The 18,738-nt window shown below is 47.1% G+C and overlaps 1 protein-coding gene across 1 annotated transcript in view; it reads left to right on the top strand.

Moving 5' to 3' along the window:
- Positions 1-3,412: 3,412 nt before the first annotated feature.
- The window catches only part of CLNK (cytokine dependent hematopoietic cell linker), a 64,751-nt gene continuing 49,425 nt past the window's right edge, over positions 3,413-18,738 (top strand). The window contains exons 1-2 of the mRNA XM_090034494.1: positions 3,413-3,538; positions 13,517-13,649. Coding sequence (XP_089890620.1) covers positions 3,413-3,538; positions 13,517-13,649 — 259 coding nt within the window. The remainder of the gene's footprint in view (positions 3,539-13,516; positions 13,650-18,738) is intronic.

The raw sequence follows: 18,738 nt of genomic DNA, 5'->3' as shown, positions 1-18,738 counted from the left end.
AACACCAATTTTTTTTTCACTGCATTTGTAAGGTCTGGTGGTCCTTTCACAACAGCTTGCTGCTGTAATTCTATCAACTTCAGTGGAGTTACTCCTGACTTATTCCAATGTGTGTGGGAAAAGAATCAAGCCAGTAGTTGGCATGAGTATTTCTTCACCCCACCAGAGATGGTTGTATGAACAGAAATAACAGTACCACATATGCAGCATAAATGAACATTTAATGCCATCTGCTGGGCCATATGCAGTTATGCAATGTTTTCTGAATACACAGTCCCAGCATAAACCACCAGGAAAAATTAAAAGGCTGTTCCTGTCAGCTTTTGTTAGAACGACTGAACGTGCCACCAAACGTAATGCGCCTGAGATGGAAGCACCTCTGTTGAAGAAACTACATGCAAAAATAAAACTTTTGAGTCACTAACAAAGAGCAATCATAGGGTTGCTGGATACTGAATAAAATTCTGGCCCTACATAACAGTAAGCAAGTAGTTAAGTGCAGTAGTCTGGGACTCAGCAGTCTGAGATGTAATTTCCTGCTTTGTCCCAGACTTCCTATGTGACAACTGGAAAATAGCCTAATCTTGTATCCACAAAAGCATCATGGTACCTGAGGTATAATTCAGGCAGAACAGAGGTGCTGAAGCCCAAGAAAACCATTAACAAAAATCCAGTTAGGCTCCTGAGACACTGTAGGCACCTGTTTTGCCATCAGATTTCCCTAGACCACTAATATTTTGCTATTGCACCTGGCTAGAAATGCTGCCATCTCCGGTAAAGTGAGGATCTCCTCATGTCCTTTATGACTAATATCCATTTGCAGTTATAGACTAGGTGTTCTTGATATAAAATCCATGAGGATCTCACACCATTTAAAATGCTCTGAATATACCTAACATACATGGGCAGCCAAAAATTTATCATAAAGCACAGCAGCCATAGACACTTCCATTTAAAAACAAGGCCAGAAGGCAAGGTGCTGCTGCTGTCCACCATTTATAACAACATATTGGCTAGAGTACTCACTCAAGAAATGAGAGACATAAGCTCCAGACTCCCCTCAGCCAGTAAGGGAGCAAGCACATATTTCCCATCTTCCAGGTTATAAGCTAGCCTAGGTAGAACACTCTCCACCCCTCCTATAAAAGCTGGACTATTGTTTAGTCTAGAATACAAGACCGATGGAGCGGGAGACTGACAAAGAAGAAAAGAGCATGACGGTGTAACTCACTGGGCACGTCTACATGAGATGCTTACTGTGCATTAGCCTAATAACTCTGTGCAACAGCATGTCATGGCGGAAACTATGCTAATAGCCTACTGTGCAGTGTTTAGTAACACAGAAAGTGTAACTAAATAACCACGTGCCGGCACTACTGCACAGAAACTTTAGGTGCTGTGCATTTAGTTAGTACTTTATTAAGGAAGCAACCTGCCCACCTGTTTCAATCCCTACCACCCTCCCTCTCCCCCGCTCCATGTCTTTCCCCCATTACTCCTTTCCCTTTCTTCTCCTTCCCTCCCCCAACATATCTGTTGCCCAGCTGTCAGTCCAGGGCTGTAGAGTCCTGGATGATAGCTAGTCTGCCTGGAAGCTGTGCTTCCTGGGATAGGGCAGGACCACAAATTGGTGGTTTTATCTCAGTTGAACAGCAAGAAGTTAATTTAACGTGAACTGGGTAGCACAGCTCAAAGATAATCTTCACCCAAAGTGGCATACTTATAAGACACCTTGGGTGCATCCAAACAAGTACACAGGTGCCTGTTGCAGTGTCTCAAACCAGTTTGAGATGCTGTGAGATGCACGCTAAGAATGAAAAAATTTTCACTGCACTCCACATTTGCAGTGTGGGCTCTAAATTTGATAACTGGATTTCCAGGAATCAAAAAAAACAAAACAAAAACCCCATGGAAAAAAAGTGGGGCAAGGCATGGCCAAGGACCATGGCCTAAGGTAACCCAAAGGTGGGTCCTCCAGAGACACTCTGGTATCCAACTTGGCATGGCACAGCATAGCCCACTATTGTGCCTTTGGACAGGACTGAAACACACGGCTCTGGGACCCATGGCTCCTGTCCAAACAGGACAGGTTGGGCTAGGCCCATTCTCCATCAGGGTCAGGCAGCGATGTGCGGCCGCAGAGCTGTGCCCACAAGTGGACCGTGGCACAGTCCCATGGCTGCATATCACCATCTGAGCCTCATGAAGAATGAGCCCAGCCCAACCCACTACCCTCCCCCATCCTGCCCCACTGCAGGCACATGTGTTTGCAGCAGCTCAGATAGGAGCAGCACAAATTTGTGTCATAGATTTTTGCCTCAGCACACATGCCTGAACATACACTTTGGTGTGAGACAAGTTGTGCCACTTGGGGCAAACTGACTCTGCCCAGCTCCTCCCAGATCTGCAGCCAAGGGGAACTAGAGCCTGGGGCCAGCATCTGCCCCCCACCCCCACCCACAGATGGCACTGGCAGCAGAAACCAGCTGGGCCATGGCCTGGCTGTAGGCAGAGCCCCATGGCAGCATGGCACTGCCTGATGCAGGTTCTGTACATACTGAACAGACCTGACCCTGTCCGGCCTGCCCTGCTAATACACGACTTTCCTGGTCCAGTCAAAAGCCATGCACTACCAGGCCAAGCTGGACAGGTCTGTTCAGCAGATACAGAGCCTGTATCTGGTTCCTGGTCACACCGCAGCCTTGCCCTGCTTCTGTTTACCCCAGCACGCTAAGAGTGCATGCCCCACATGCGGAGGCAGCAGAAGCACCATAGAGCTGCTCTGGCCGGAAACCAAAGCGCCTCTCTGGAGGACCCACTTCCAGGTTGCCTCAGGGCATGGTCCTGGACTGTGCCTTGCCCTGCTTTTTTTTTGAAGGTTTGTGGGGTTTTTTGAACCTGGATTTCCAGGTATCAAATTTAGAGCCCGTGCTGCAAATATGTAGTTCATGGAACTTTTTTTTGTCCCCAGCATGCCTCTTGTAGTGTCTCAAACTGCTTTGAGATGCCGTAAGAGGCACGTGTGCTTATCTGGATGTGCCGCTAGAAGGCACTCACTACTTGTTAATGAGCTATGATCTGTAATCTTAAAACATTCTTAACATGGTCTAATTGTAACATTTAATCTCACCCTAAAAGTGTGCTGGAGGTTTCAACTAGATTCCTGCCCCATTCATATCCTGCATAGGATCAACCATAATTTTGCACTTTATTTTCTTATTTTTAGAATATACAGAAATCCATTCCTTTTAATAGGGTAGCAATGCTTCACTATTATAAAAAAGTGCTCACACCAACTTTTTGTGTGTTTTATTTAGAAAGCCAGAGAAGAAATATCCCTCGCAACACACACAATTTTGTAAGTATGATTTTTTCTTCCTGATATTTTTTTACTTTCCTTCATTTTGACATGATGGTTAAAATCACCATCTGCTATAATGCTGTGAAGCAAAACCAAGTTCTTATTGCCCACATACAGCCACCAGAGAATGAGATTTTGCAAATGCTTCCAAGAGTTGTAACTCTAATGGGAGAAGCAGTAAGCCAGTGGTGGCTATTTTTGGAAGGGGGTGGGGGGAGCTATCTGTATGGTTAATGTTCTGTATAGCTGTGTTGTAACTATAGCATCATTACATGTAGAGTCTTCATACAACATCAAAAAACTACAAAAGTATAGGATGCATCTATTCCCCAATGTAACTTTTTCACACAAGCAAGCAAAATGGTTATTTTAAAGAATCATAGAAAATTAGGGTTAGAAGGGACCTCAGGAGTTCATCTAGTCCAATTCCCTACTCAAAGCAGGACCATTCCCAACTATATCATCCCACCCAAGGCTTTGTCTACCTGGACCTTAAAAACCTCTAAGGATGGAGATTCCACAACCTCTATGAGTAACCTGTTCCAGTGCTTTACTGTCCTCCTAATGATAACGTTCTTCCTCATATCTAGCCTAAACTTCCCTGCAACTTGAGATCATTGCTCCTTATTTTGTCATTTTCTACCACTAAGAACAGCCCACCTCCTCCATCCTCTCTAAAACCACTTTTCAGGTAGTTGAAGACTGTTATTAAATTTCCCCTCACTCTTCTCTTCTCCAGACTAAATAAGCCCACTTCCCTCAGCCTTTCCTCAGAAATCATGTGCCCCAGCCCCTAACCATATTTGTTACCCTCTGCTGAACTCTCTCCAACGTGCCCACATCCTTTCTGTAGTGGGGGAGGAGGGGCTCAAAACTGGACACAGCACTCCCGAGGTGGCCTCACCAGTGCTGAAGAGGGAAATAATCTGATAATAATTGATCTGCTGGTAATCCTCCATTCAAGTTGATAGTCGGAGACCTCTGAATCAAGATTAGAAAAGTAAACTATACATGGCCTGATTCTGCATTATATGCACACTTCAAAACTATGCTACGACCAATAGGAGCTGGAAGGAACAAGAATTCCAAGAGTATACCTGTCAACCTGGAAGTTTAATATCAAGTAGTGCTACCATGAGTGCTTAGCAAACAACAGAAAACACTCCAGTGAATTCTCATTCACTCAAATTTGAAAATTTATTCTGAGTTACAATGAGCAACCTGACCTAAGAAAATCATAATAATTTTAAAAAAATAGAAGCAGGAGGTAGAGGGAGGAAGGGAGGAAATAGGTGACAGAGAAAATGAACATGGTTAAAGCCTTTTTCTTCTAGTCTTCACAGAAAGGTTAATTGTGACCAGATACTTAATACAATTGATATTAAAAGGAAGTGGTAAGAAAAAAAAAGGCCAGAATAGGTTGAAATAATTGAGTTTGTTTAAGTCTGGAAATGAGAAGACTAAGGAGGGACATGATAATAGTTTTCAAATGTACTGCTATTAAAAGGAAAGAGAGAACTTACTTAGGCTCTGGGAGTGGCAAGAGATGCGTGGGTGAAAGCTTGCTGTGCCCCCGCTCTCCCAAAACCCCCCAGACACCCCCCAGCAGCCATGGAGCCACTTGCCAGCCCCCAGCACAGCCTCCGTAAGCGGGGCCCGTGGTGGGAGGGAGTTAACCCTTAGCGAGTAGGAGGAGGCGGCTGAGTGGGAGCCAGGCTGGGTCTCATCCCTCCCAGGCCCGTACTTGGCCCAGCCCCCCCAGGGAGAGAGAGAGGTAGTGGGAGGGTACTTACCAGTCCCTCTCCAGTAGGACAGGGTCCCCTAAATCCCGGGCATGATCCCCCCTGGCCCGAGAGCAGCTTCTACCGACGCCAGGCCCATTGCACATGTGGGAAATTTAAAAGGGCCCACCAACAGCAAAAAAGCCTCAGTTAGGCTACGGGAGCAGTGAGAGATGTGCAAGTGAAAGTTAGCTGTGCCCCCTCTCCCCCAAAACTCCCCAGAGACCCCCCGGCAGCCATGGAGCTCCCTGCCAACCCCCAGCACAGCCAGAGGTAAGCAGGGCCCATGGTGGGAGGGGGTTAACCCCTAGAGAGTGGGAGGAGGTGGCTGAGTGGAACCCAGGCCAGGTCTCACCCCACCCAGGCCCCTACTTCACCCAGCCCTCCAGGGAGCCGTGCAACTGGAGCCACATGAACAGGCTGCACAAACAGGTGTGCTTGTCTGCCGACATGTGAGTTAGCATGGAATTTACATAGGAGGGCACGTGGGAGGGCCCAAGGCCCTGCCTGTAAGTCCCCCGGGGTAGACAGTCCTGGCCGTAGCCAGCCTACCAGTGGCATGACACGGATGGGCACTTGCCACACCCTGAGGGTCCCCTCAGGGTCTGTGGCCCCACCCCTGGTACCTCAGAGATGGCCACCCAGATGGAACCCATTGTTCCATGCTCCACGCAGACAGAGCCCCTGCCTCTTGGCTACAGGGGCTACCTGTCCCTTTTTCAGGCTCTGGGGCTTGGAAGCATGGCTACCTCCCCTTGTGGGGTCTGTTCCCTTTTGGGGTCTCTGGCACACCAGCTGGAGGAGCTCCTTGTTCATGTGGGCACCAATGACACGGCTCAGAGCACTCCCAGCCAGGTCATGAGGCACTACAGGGATTTGGGAGCAAAGCTAAAGGGTCTGAGGGCACAGGTGCTGTTCTCTTCGATCTTTCCGGTGTTGGGGTATGGGCTGAGGAGGGAAAGGAGGATCCACGTAGTGAACAAAAGACTGTGGCACTGGTGTCATCGGGAAGGCTTTGGCTTCCATGACCACAGCCTGCTCTTTGGCAAGAGAGACAGCGAGCTGCTGGGAAGAGATGGCCTTTACCTCTCTCCCCTGCGGAGGAGGCTTTTCTCAGACAGACTGGCTATCCAGCTCCACTGGGCTTTAAACTAAGCCTGCTGGGGGATGGGGGGACTACCGCCTCTGCTGGCCCACTGAGCAACCACTGCAAAGCCAGCAGGCCAGGGCACTTAAGGGAGCCCACCCCTGCCCCAGACCTGGTACAATCTGTGGGCAAGGAAAGAGCCCCCAAGGGGACACTTGCCTGCCTGTACACAGATGCCAGGAGCTTGAGGTATAAGCAGGAGGAACTAGTCCTCCTGCTTAACACAAATAATTACGAATAAATGCCTCTACACGAATGCTCGAAGTATGGGGAAGAAGCAGGAGGAACTCGCCCTCCTCCTAGCTGTCACCAGCCCTGACATAGTAGGGATCACAGAAACGTGGTGGGACTCATCGCATGACTGGGCGGTGAGTGTCAAGGGCTATAGGCTATACAGGAAGGACAGGATAGGAAGGAAAGGTGGAGGAGTAGCACTCTACATCAAGGAGGAATATACTTCCTCGTTAATTAGCAAGGGGGTAGAGGGGGGGCACTCTGAGGTGCTCTGGGTTAGAGTAAAAGGCAGTCCAGGGGAGAGAGACTTAACGGTGGGAGTCTACTATAGACCTCCCAACCAGGGAGAAGAGCTCGACCAGGAATTCTTAGGTCAGCTTACAGAGGCAGTGAGGGCTAAGGATGTGGTCATCATGGGGGACCTGAACTTCCCAGACATCTGCTGGGAGGAGCAGTCAGCCAAGTCTGATCGCTCACGTCGGTTCTTAGCCAGAGTGCAGGACCTCCATCTAACCCAGGAGGTGCACAGTCCCACCAGGGGAGACGCCTTGTTGGACCTGGTGCTGGCCACGGGTGATGACCTGGTGAGGGGGCTGCGGGTGATGGGCCACCTGGGAGACAGCGATCATCGCTTGCTGGAATTCACCATCCAGCGTAAGGTGGCAAAGGGCTGCAGCAAGGCAACAGCCCTAGACTTTAGGAGGGCTGACTTCAACAAGCTAAGGAGGATCGTTGGGGAAGCGCTGAGGACCCAGAGGGGAAGGGAATCGGATGTCGAAGGTGAGTGGTTGCTCCTTAAGGAGACGATCCTCCATGCCCAAAGGGAGGTAATCCCAACAAGGGTCAAAGGGAGCAGGAGGGCACATAAACCCCCATGGCTCACTAAGAGCATCCGGGAATGTCTCCTTGCTAAAAGGGAGGCATATACCCAATGGAGAGATGGGGTCATCGCCAAGAAGGACTATGTTATAGTCGCCCGAGGATGTAGGGGGGCAGTCAGGAGGGCCAAGGCAGAGTTGGAGATAGGACTAGCTTCCCGGATTAAGGACAATAAGAAGTCCTTCTTCAAATACATAGGGGGTAAAAAGAGGGTTCCGGGTAATGTGGGGCCCCTGCAGGACACGATGGGCAACTTAGTCATCACGCCAGATGACAAAGCTAACATATTTAACGATTTCTTTGCCTCTGTCTTCCTAAGTAGGGACCAGTTCAGCCACCTCCCTGCTGGGCCCCCCTCGGGCCCCGAGAGAGACACGCCTGGGCCAAGGGTTAGCGAGGAGTTAGTTAGGGTACTTCTGGAGAGGCTGGACGTGTTCAAGTCCGCTGGTCCGGACGATCTTCACCCTAGGGTTCTACAGGAACTGGCTGAGGTCATTGCGGGACCCCTGGCGCGGCTCTATGAGCACTCGTGGTGCTCTGGCGAGGTGCCGGAGGACTGGAAGAGGGCCAATGTGGTCCCTATCTTCAAAAAGGGAAAAAAAGAGGACCCGGGAAATTACAGGCCAGTTAGTCTGACCTCAATCCCGGGTAAGCTCTTTGAAAAAATTATCCTGGCACACATCCAGGAAGGCCTTGCGGGGGAATGCATGCTCAGGGGCAACCAACATGGGTTCATCAGTGGCAGGTCTTGTCAGACCAACCTGGTGGCCTTTTACGATCAGGTCACCAAATCATTAGACGCAGGGGTTGCTGTGGATGTAGTCTTTTTGGACTTCTGGAAGGCTTTCGACACTGTCTCTCACCCTGTCCTCATCAAAAAGCTGGGAGACTGTGGTGTCGATGCCCACACGGTCAAATGGGTCGCCAACTGGTTGGAGGGCCGCACCCAGAGGGTGGTAGTGGATGGGTTCTTCTCAACCTGGAAGGATGTGGGCAGTGGGGTTCCGCAGGGCTCGGTCCTCGGGCCTGCACTGTTCAACATCTTCATCAGTGACTTGGATGAGGGGGTAGAAAGCACCCTGTTCAAGTTTGCTGATGACACTAAGATGTGGGGGGATGTGGGTGCACTAGAAGGGTGCAATAGGCTACAAACTGACCTTGACAGGTTGCAACGGTGGGCGGATGAGAATAGGATGGGGTATAACACTGATAAGTGCAAGGTGTTGCACATGGGGAGGAAGAACCGGCACCACACTTACAGGTTGGGGAACTCCCCTCTTGCCAGCACGGAGACGGAAAAGGATCTTGGAGTCGTCATTGACTCCACGATGAACATGGGCCGGCAGTGTGGGGAGGCAGTCAAGAAGGCCAATCGTACCCTGTCATGCATCCACAGATGCATCTCGAGCAGGTCCAGGGAGGTGATCCTCCCCCTCTATGCGGCACTGGTCAGGCCGCAGCTGGAGTACTGCGTCCAGTTCTGGGCGCCACACTTCAAGAGGGACGTGGACAATATGGAAAGAGTTCAGAGGAGGGCCACTCGTATGATCAGGGGTCAGCAGGGCAGGCCTTATGAGGAGAGGCTACGGGACCTGAACCTGTTTAGCCTCCACAAGAGAAGGTTAAGGGGGGACCTTGTGGCCTGCTACAAACTGGTCAGGGGGGATCAGCAGGTATTGGGGGAGTCCCTGTTCCCCCGTGCGCTGCCAGGAGTGACCAGGAATAACGGTCACAAACTGGCGGAGGGTAAGTTTAGATTAGATATTAGGAGGCGCTACTTCACAGTCAGGGCGGCTAGGGCCTGGAACCAGCTTCCAGGGGAAGTGGTGCAGGCTCCTAGCCTGGGGATTTTTAAAAGGAAGTTAGATGAGCACCTTGCCGGGGTCATCTGACCCCGGTGCTCTTTCCTGCTAAGGCAGGGGGTCGGACTAGATGATCTACCTAGGTCCCTTCCGACTCTAGCTACTATGAAACTATGAAACTATGATGTCATAGGGATAACGGAGACCTGGTGGGACTCCACCCATGACTGGACCATAGGTATAGACAGCTATACCCTGTACAGGAGAGATCGAGTAGATAAAAGGGGTGGGAGTGTAGCTCTCTATGTTAAGGAAAGCTACACGTCCCTGCAAGCTGATATTGGTGACCAGGGTGGATGACTGGAGACCTTCTGAGTTAAAATCCATGGGGATCACAGAACAGGGGACACAATGGTGGGAGTCTACTACAGACCCCCCACCCAAAGTCCTGAGCTTGACCAGGAGTTCACCCAGGAACTGGCTGAGGCCACATGCTTCAGGACCATGGTTGTCATGGGTGACTTCAGCTACCCAGACATCTCGTGGGAGGATCACTCAGCAAAATCCGAGCCGTCGCAAAACTTCCTATCATGCGTGGATGACCTCTACATGATTCAAGAAGTCTACAGGCCAATGAGAGGTAAAGCGCTGCTCAACCTGGTACTGGCTACTAGGGATGACCTAATTGGTGACATAGTGATCGATGGGAAGCTGGGAGACAGCAACCACGAGCTGATCACCTTCATCATCTGCTGTAAAGCTGGCAAGTCAGTTAACAACACTGAAGTCCTTGACTTCAGGAAAGCTGACTTTGACAAGCTCAGGAGGCTTGTCAGTGAAGCCCTAAGGGACCACAACCTCAGGGGGAGGGGAGTTCAGGAAGAGTGGTTGCTCCTCAAGGGAGTGATCCTCAATGCACAAGCTAATTCTATTCCATCTCAGAGGAAAGGCAGCAAGAGGGCATAGCAGCCCCCCTGGCTCTCCAGGGATCTAGCAGACCTCCTGAGGCTAAAAAGAAAGGCCTACAAAGGATGGACGATGGGATTCACTTCCAAGGAGGAATTTTCTGCCTTGATCTGGTCCTGCAGGGAGCAAACCAGGAAAGCCAAGGCTGCAACTGAAGTCCAACTAGCTTTGAGTATCAAAGACAATAAAAAGTCCTTTTTCAGATATGTGGGGAGCCAGAGGAAAAGCAAGGGCAACATTGGACCCCTGCTGAACCAGATGGGACAACTGACAACTGACGCCCAGGAAAAAGCCAACCTATTAAATGGATACTTTGCGTTGGTATTTCATCAGTCCCATGGGACGCCCATGCCCACTACGGGACAGGGAGGTCTGGGTGAGGGAGATCCCCTGCCCTCCATCAATGCTGACCTCATGAAGGAACACCTTGAAAGGCTGGATAACTTCAAGTCAGCTGGCCCTGACACCCCAGGGTACTAAAGGAGCTAGCGAGCATCATAGCCCAGCCCCTGGCACGGATCTTTGAGAACTCCTGGTGTTCTGGTGTAGTGCCCGAAGACTGGAAGAAGGCCAATGTGGTGCCTATCTTCAAGAAAGGGAGGAAAGTGGATCCAGCAAACTACAGACCCATCAGCCTGACCTCTATCCTGGGGAAGGTCTTAGAAAAGTTTATTAAAGAGGCCATCCTTAATGGACTGACCGACACCAACATCCTGAAGGATAGCCAGCATGGGTTTGTTGTGGGTAAGTCTTGCCTAACCAATCTCATTTCCTTCTACAACCAAGTGACCTATCACCTGAACAAGGGAGAAGAGATAGATGTCATATATCTTGACTTCAAAAAAGCCTTTGATCTGGTATCTCAAGATACCTCTTGGAGAAACTGGCCAACTGTGGCCTTGGCTCCACCACGATCTGCTGGCTGGGAGATTGGCTCCATGGTCAGACCCAGAGGGTGGTAATTGACGGAAGCTAGCACTACAGAAAAAAGAGACTTGGGGGTCATCATTGACCACAAGATGAACATGAGCCTGCAATGTGATGCTGCGGCTAGTAAAGCAACCAAAATGCTGGCTTGCATCCATAGATGCTTCTCAAGCAAATCCCAAGATGTCATTCTCCCCTTGTACTCGGCTTTGGTGAGGCCACAGCTGGAGTATTGTGTCCAGTTTTGGGCTTCACAATTCAAAAAGGATGTGGAGAAACTTGAGCGAGTGCAGAGAAGAGCCACGTGCCTGATCAGAGGTCAGAAAAACAGACTTTATAAAGACGGGCTGAGAGCCATGGGGCTCTTTAGCCTGGAAAAGTGCAGGCTCAGGGGTGATCTTATGGCCACCAATAAGTTTATCAGGGGTGACCACCAGGATCTGGGGGAACGTTTGTTCACCACGGCACTCCAAGGGATGACGAGGTCGAATGGTTATAAACCACTGCAAGATCATTTCAGGCTGGACATAAGGAAGAATTTCTTTACTATCTGAGCCCCCAAGGTCTGGAACAGCCTGCCATCAGAGGTGGTCCAAGCTTCTACAATGAACACCTTCAAGTGCAAATTATATGCTTATCTTGCTGGGATCCTATGACCCCAGCTGACTTCCTTCCCTTTGGGCGGGGGGCTGGACTCAGTGATCTTCTGAGGTCCCTTGCAACCCTAATGTCTATGAAATCTATGAAAGTATTCTGTATGCCCAGAAAGGTAGGACAAATTGGTTAAATTTTTATCAAGAGAGATTCAGGTTTGATACTCAGAAAAAGGAAACTTCCTAACTACAAGGATAGTTAATTACTGGAACAGGCTACCTATGGATGCTGTGGGATCTCCACAGAGATTTTAAGAACAGGTTACATAAACATCCATCAGGAACTAGGTAAACTCAGCCCTATATTAGAGCAGTGGGACAGAACAGATCTTGAGGCCCCTTCTAGCCTTACATTTTCTATGACTGTCAGTCACCATCATACTTAGTTGCAATTCTGCTATTATAACCATATAGGACTCAGATATGGACTCAGTTCACAAAAACTGAATTCTGAATACTAAATTTTTCCTTTAAATTATGCCTTACGTTGAGCTGGTTACCTACGTCAGTATAAATTAGAATATTTATATTTACACATTTATTCTTTTCTTTAGCTTGACTACTTAACTGAGCAGCATAAATATCACATGGAAAATAATGCAAACCAATGCTGTAATGCAATCATTCCAGTGTGAAGTTACACATTTTGGATTACATTTTCCGAAGTCCCTAAGAGCTAGATCCAAAAAAGGGCCTCATTGGCACCTAATGGCACTTCAGGAACCCAAGTCCAAAATGTAAATACTCCAAATTCTTGTCCCTCTGCTGCCTAACCCTTGAAGTTCCTGAAGTCCTTATATACCCAAGTTTCAACTAGTAAAATTCTCTAAGTACCTAGGTCAGAATTCTGTTTTGTTCAGTGGACAACTGAAGTGCAGCTTGTGACCAGCTCCAACTTACCTACCTACCTAAAGTGCAGAAGTGAGTCTCCCTGACTGCGTCCAGCTGAGCGCAGCCATATAGTATGTGGCACCACAGGTGTGTTTTTGGCACCACATACCACACATTCAGGTGTTCTCCAGGAGGCAAGGAGCAGCACAGAGGAGTCAAAAAAACCCCATAGAGAAAAAAGGTGGAGCAGCGCGCATACCTGCAGCAAGCGCCACTCAAAAGCAGAGCTGGAGCTGTGCTGTGGCTGCCAGCCAGGCTCCACATGGCAGAGTCGCCATCACTGGAGCCCCAGGAAGCTCCCAGGATTGCAGGTAAGGCTGCTGGGTCCAGTCCAATGCTGGCCCCAGCCTCCTCTACAACCCCTGGGTAACTTGCTGCGTGCCAGAGCATGTGTGACATGGGCATTCTACTACAGACTGCCCATTCTACTACAGACTGGGGTCAACTAGGGAGGTACACCACTGCTACTTGCTCCCAGGTAACCAAATGTCTGTGAACATGGCCCCTGTGGGCTTTTAAGTGCTCCTGTTATTGGAATAGGATTGCCCACCAGAGCGTTCGGATTCCCTCCCTATTCCAACTATTTTTATTCTTACATGTATATGGTCAAAGGGAATAATGGAATTGCTCCTTGATAGGCACCTGGCTGCTTGGTCCTATCTAATAAACAAGATTTGTTTAGGTGTGTATGTTTTATGGGTGCTGTAGTTATTCTAAAACTATAACATTTTTATTGATATTAGCAAATAAAAGTCCATTTTATGGAAACCATTGTAACCATTTAAGTCAATGGGGTTACATAAGCTTTTTCAAGGCCTGACAGCCTTTCATTTACAGATTCTCTTGCATCACCTGAATTTCTCTCTCTTTCTCAGGATCAAGATTTTGCAATCACAGGTCCGGAGGAAGAAAAATATGATTATGATACTGTAAATGACTCTACTTTGGAGGCTATGAAAAGTCTGAAGATTTTTCCTGCCAAACCTATACAGGAATCTGAATATATAGGTAACTTATTTCTGTGCTAAAAATGAACCAAGTCCCTGAGCTAGATGAAAAAAAAATAGGGACAAGATAAAAAATGTTTCATTTTGAAACAAAAGAAAAAAAACTGGCTGGAATGAAGGCCTTGTATTGACTATCCTTGTAAGAAAACAGTAACATAAAACTACGTGTTTCAGAGACACAGGCGGAGCAAAGATTTCCATGATGCTAAACTTCATGATATTTTCCTGGCTGTGTATCAGGGTACAATCAGTGGCCTCATTCACACTTGAAATCCTTAAAGAAATCCTTATCAAATATATGGTCACCCCTCAAAAGCCATGTCTTGATGTACAGATATCACATACTGAAGCTTTCAATACTCATAATGGACTGAAGTTAGAAATCTTTAAAAAAACAATGAACTAAGAGCTGTGCTTATAAAACTCCTGTATTTCAATAAAGGTAATGCTTTCTTCTATAGAAGGCTCACTGGAACAAGTATCACTTTACTGTAGTACCTGCATATTGACACCAGTTTTGTCAAATTTAGCCACAAGAAAAGTTGTTCTAACTGCCTGGATAGACTGTCTGTACTGAGTACAGCTCTGGTTAGAATACTTTGTGGAGATAAAAAACCCCTCCAAAAACAGAGAGAACATAAAATGCACCTGAGAAGCATAAAAAACCCACAGTAGGAAATGAAATGTTTGCTCCAAGTGGGGATCTGGTTTAGTTTCCACTGAAAACAATCAAAGATTTTTGCACTGAGTTTAGTGAGACTCAGATTGGAACCTCATCAAATTACTGGGGACCTTACTTCCTGAATACCTCTGTGTGTGCAAACATCATAGTAGAGATGAAACTCAGCCACGCACTATGTTTTGTTCTAAAAATTGTTTGCAGGCTTTTTTTGAAAGCTTGAAGTAGCAGCACTCAGATGCTTCCTTAGATCTTTTTTTCCTGCTTAGTTATGGGAACTTTTCTGTTAGGAGCTGAAGGGTAGGCATCCTCAGAACAAGCTAAAGTATAGTGTCTGCCAGGGGGAGACCATTTGAACTGATGGCTCCTAACAAAACACATTTAAAAAACGGAGAGCAATTTATTTTATGTCCTGTAGCTGTAATGTATAAGAAAAGCAACAGTTAGAAGGGGTCTGAAAATGCATTTCAGAAATAGAAACTTTGGTGCTAACATCCTAGTCTGCAACCTTTTTGAGAGCCAATGAAAAAAAAAGTCACAATGCATAAAGCAAATGACTAAGAAAAATGTGTTAATGTACCTGTGAGTAAATTTTAGACATGCCCTCCAAAAGATCACAAACAACAAAATAGGTTTAATGGACAATAATGGGCATTGTTGAGAGTAATAGTTCAGGCAAGAAGTGGAATCTACCTCAAATGACTGCCTGGACTGAGTTCTTAACCATCTTCCAGTTATTTTCAATACATTACTCCAGTGCAGAGGCTTTAAAGAAAACAGGTTCAAATTGCCTCCTCATGACAAATAATATGCAGAAGCAGGAGCTGGAGACTTCTACTAGAATACCCTGCTGAAATGCTTCCCAAACAACAGCAGCAGGAATTTTCCTCCTCTTCCAGAAAGACCAGTTAACATGTCTCCCAGGGCCTGCAGGTGGCCTTGAATGTTTTGGAGGCATTTGGGGGCCATACTGATCTAAGGATGTGTCACCATCACTCAGTGGTAGCATGGAACCTCTCTAACTGCTTTTATGCAACCATGGAGTCCCATTTTTAGGAGGTTTTCTCATTATCAGGTAACGGTTACCATTTCTAGGTGACCTCCACAGGGCCAGTAGGATTTCTCAAGGGGGTGAGGAAAAGTAACTTGCACTGCAGGGAAGACTGCATTGCTCTGCTCCCAGCCTCCACCCAACTCCCCCACTGGTCCCAGAAAACCACACCATTGGAGACTCCAGGGACTTTTAAGTCACTAAAGCCGGTGAAAAAGGGCTGAGCTGAAGTCGGAGCCAGTGGTGGCAAGGATATGTAGGGAGGGATTCACCCTCCCCTCACCTGCTTGTGGGAGGACTGGGTGGGTGGGGTGGGAACTACTCTCCCAACATGCTGTTGCTGCTGAGTCCAGCTCCTGCAAGCAGAATCGCTGTCCCCAGCTGAATCCAGCCCCTGCAAGCAGCATCACTGGGGTGGGCAGGAGAGGTTCTGCCCCAGGGTAGTAGGGAAAGCAGTAGCAGCAGCAAATGGGGGAGGGGTAGAGGAAGGAGAGGGGAGGAGGCATGCCTCTGAGCACAAAGGGGAAGGGAGGAGGGATTATCACCTGGTTTAGGGATTTAGAAAGTCCCTGGGGGCTCCTAAAGTGAGCTCTAATCCAAAAGGTGAGAGGAGAGGTGTAGCTGTGGTACTGCACTCCCTCTGCATCTGCCAGCTGGGAACTACATGCTTTCCTCCAACCCTGATCAGACCTAACTTTGGCTACCCAGTCCCTATTTAGTACTTGACCTCTTTCACTTGTTTAGTTCACTGTCCTATGAAAACTTCTTAAGTCCTGGGAAGTGGAATATAGTGCTGCAGAAATAGTTACTACTCACATTCAATATGTGAAGGGCAAGAGTTTCACTAGGTGGGCTCTCCTAATACAGATATAGTAGAAGCATTATCCATGCCTATTTTTGTTAGCAACATGATCAGGGAAGTTTAAGAGACTTATACATCACTTACTGGGCATATCTACAAGTACTATTAATGAGAATGAATAAGCTCCAGTGCACTTCATGCCAGAGTTAATCACTCACAGGCATCGCATTTACACATGTGCCCAGGACCGAAGCACGTTGAGCCAGGTCAGAGCAGACCCATCTGGCAGCGAATTCAGATAGTCAGTCTGCCAGCCTGGTGCTTCTCCAACCCAGCTCAGTGTGCTGCCGAGGGCAGGCTGGGCCCCAAGGGTACTTTAGTTTTGGGCTAGCCAACAGGTAGTCCCTGCTCTGAAGCACCCTCATGTCCCAGCCAGCCCTGTCAGCATCTACACATGCATTGTGGTGCACTAAATAACACTGCCACAGGATAGTACTTGTGTTTACAAGTACTAATATATAATGGCATTCATCAGTTTACTGAGGCCTAATACGGCCACACACGTAGACCCAGAAACTTCACTATGGAGCTAATTAGGCAACTCTGCAGTAAACCTTTTGTGTAGATGTGCCATTAAATTGGCAGTTAATTCCAGCATTATTGAATCCACTAATGTCAGCATGGGGAAAGACATTTTAAAGAATTCAATGAACCACGGGATATACCTGAGATATTTTTCAGCTCATTATGTGTAGATCTTGGTGCAGCCAACTGCAATGAAGAGGTTAACCAGAAAACATAATGTGTTGATGTCATCAGTGTGGGTGGAATACCAAGAGTCATATTCTGGAATGATACCGTAAAAGTCTTGTAGAGATGGATTTGTCTGACTTGAATACTAACATTTTAAAATTTCAACTTTGAAAGGCACAGTAACATTTAATTACTCTCTTCTTTTTTTCTTCTCTGTGTCACAGGTAAACAGTATTTAGAAGTTTGGAGTGGTGCTGACTTTTCCCCAGATATCACCCTCCAGCATAAGTCCTCCAGTTCTCCTCAGGACTTGAGGGTACGTAAAGATTATACATATTATTCTCAAATGGTATTTCCTTTTCTTTCATATTATTGCATAAAGCTATGCACATCCATGTGCACCCCACTGGGCAAAACCCAACAGTTTTAAATAAGAGTCTGAATGTTGTTTGAGTCTGTGCTTTTTTTTTGTTTTGCCTTATGTAATACCATCCTGTTTGCTCTTGTAGCTAAATTAAGATATATCAGCTGTACTAAGATCTAATTTAATAAAGGAGATGTTTTTTGGAAATAATCCATTCCATAGTTCTTATTAACGTTTAGACCAATTGCTTTGAATTGTAAATGGTTGTATGGCATGACATGACAGAATGGATCTTGGAAGAAAATACAAGAGGCAAATTTTACTAGCAAGTAACCTTGCTATATCAGGAGCCTAATTTTTGGTGGCTATAGTTCTCTTAATAACTGAACAACATTACATCAATTGCTTTTATTACTATTATTTACAGAAACACCATCCTGTTTCAGAGAGGAGTGAAGTCCCAAATGTCAAAGGTACAAGCAAAAATACATCTTGCTTTGCACTAAAATAATTAAATAATAACACATTCTTTACTTCAGACAGGAAAGAACAGAAACTCTACAGAAGTGGCTGCCAATCTTCTTAGATTCAGGACACCCCTCTATAACATTTCTGAATTTGATCGCACTCCAGCTGAGAACCACTGTTCCTCAGCTTACTTTTCAACAGGGGTACTGCTCCTGCTGCTGCTGCCACCACCAGGGAGAACTGCCTCATGTGCCTCGTGCAGAACCAGACTGGGAAGGTCTGTGGCAGGAACTTCTGTGCTTCTGCCTTTTCTAGTGTTATCTCATAAACCAAAAGTAAGCAGGAGTGCTGGTTCCTGCCACAGCTGTTCCCAGTTTCCTCCCCTTCATGCTCCTCCTGGAAACAGAGGCATATGTGGCAACTGTATCTAATAACCTGTATGCAGGCACAGGGCAGTGTCGCTCTGTTGCAGCTTCAGACCTTGCATCATAGCGTCCTTGAGAGGGCTCCTTGGCACCACAGTTAAGAACCACTATTTTACACTTTTGAAAACATAATTTTTTCCCAAAATTAATCATATTACAATCTAGACTCCAATTTCATTTCAGTTACATTCAGGTAGTTACTTTGAAAGGTGTACTGATTGTGCCTTTCAGCTCATCAGTTTTCTTCCCTCTACAGTTTCGCTCAGGTCACAGGAGAAAAAATGTAACTTATGTAGAAAGATGGCAGGTCTACTATACTCACAACTTCAGAATGCATGTCTCATCATGCATTATAATTAGCTTATTACTTTAACTTAGCTATCATGCTACATTGATTTTCATTTGTCTCAAAAATAGAATCCATATTCCTGTGAGCTAATCTGGATTTCCATGAGCAATTTAAAGGCTGATACATCCTAGCCATTGTTTTCCTCTTCCTCCTGCTCCACGATTGCCTTTTGGGTCCCAAATCTATAGCTGCATCCATC

This window comes from Crocodylus siamensis, chromosome 2, assembly GCF_052110815.1.
Source record: "Crocodylus siamensis isolate JL-2025a chromosome 2, ASM5211081v1, whole genome shotgun sequence".
In the NCBI taxonomy this organism is placed as follows: domain Eukaryota; kingdom Metazoa; phylum Chordata; order Crocodylia; family Crocodylidae; genus Crocodylus; species Crocodylus siamensis.
The sequence above is the reverse complement of the archived record's forward strand: the minus strand, read 5'-3'. Positions and strand labels throughout refer to the sequence as shown.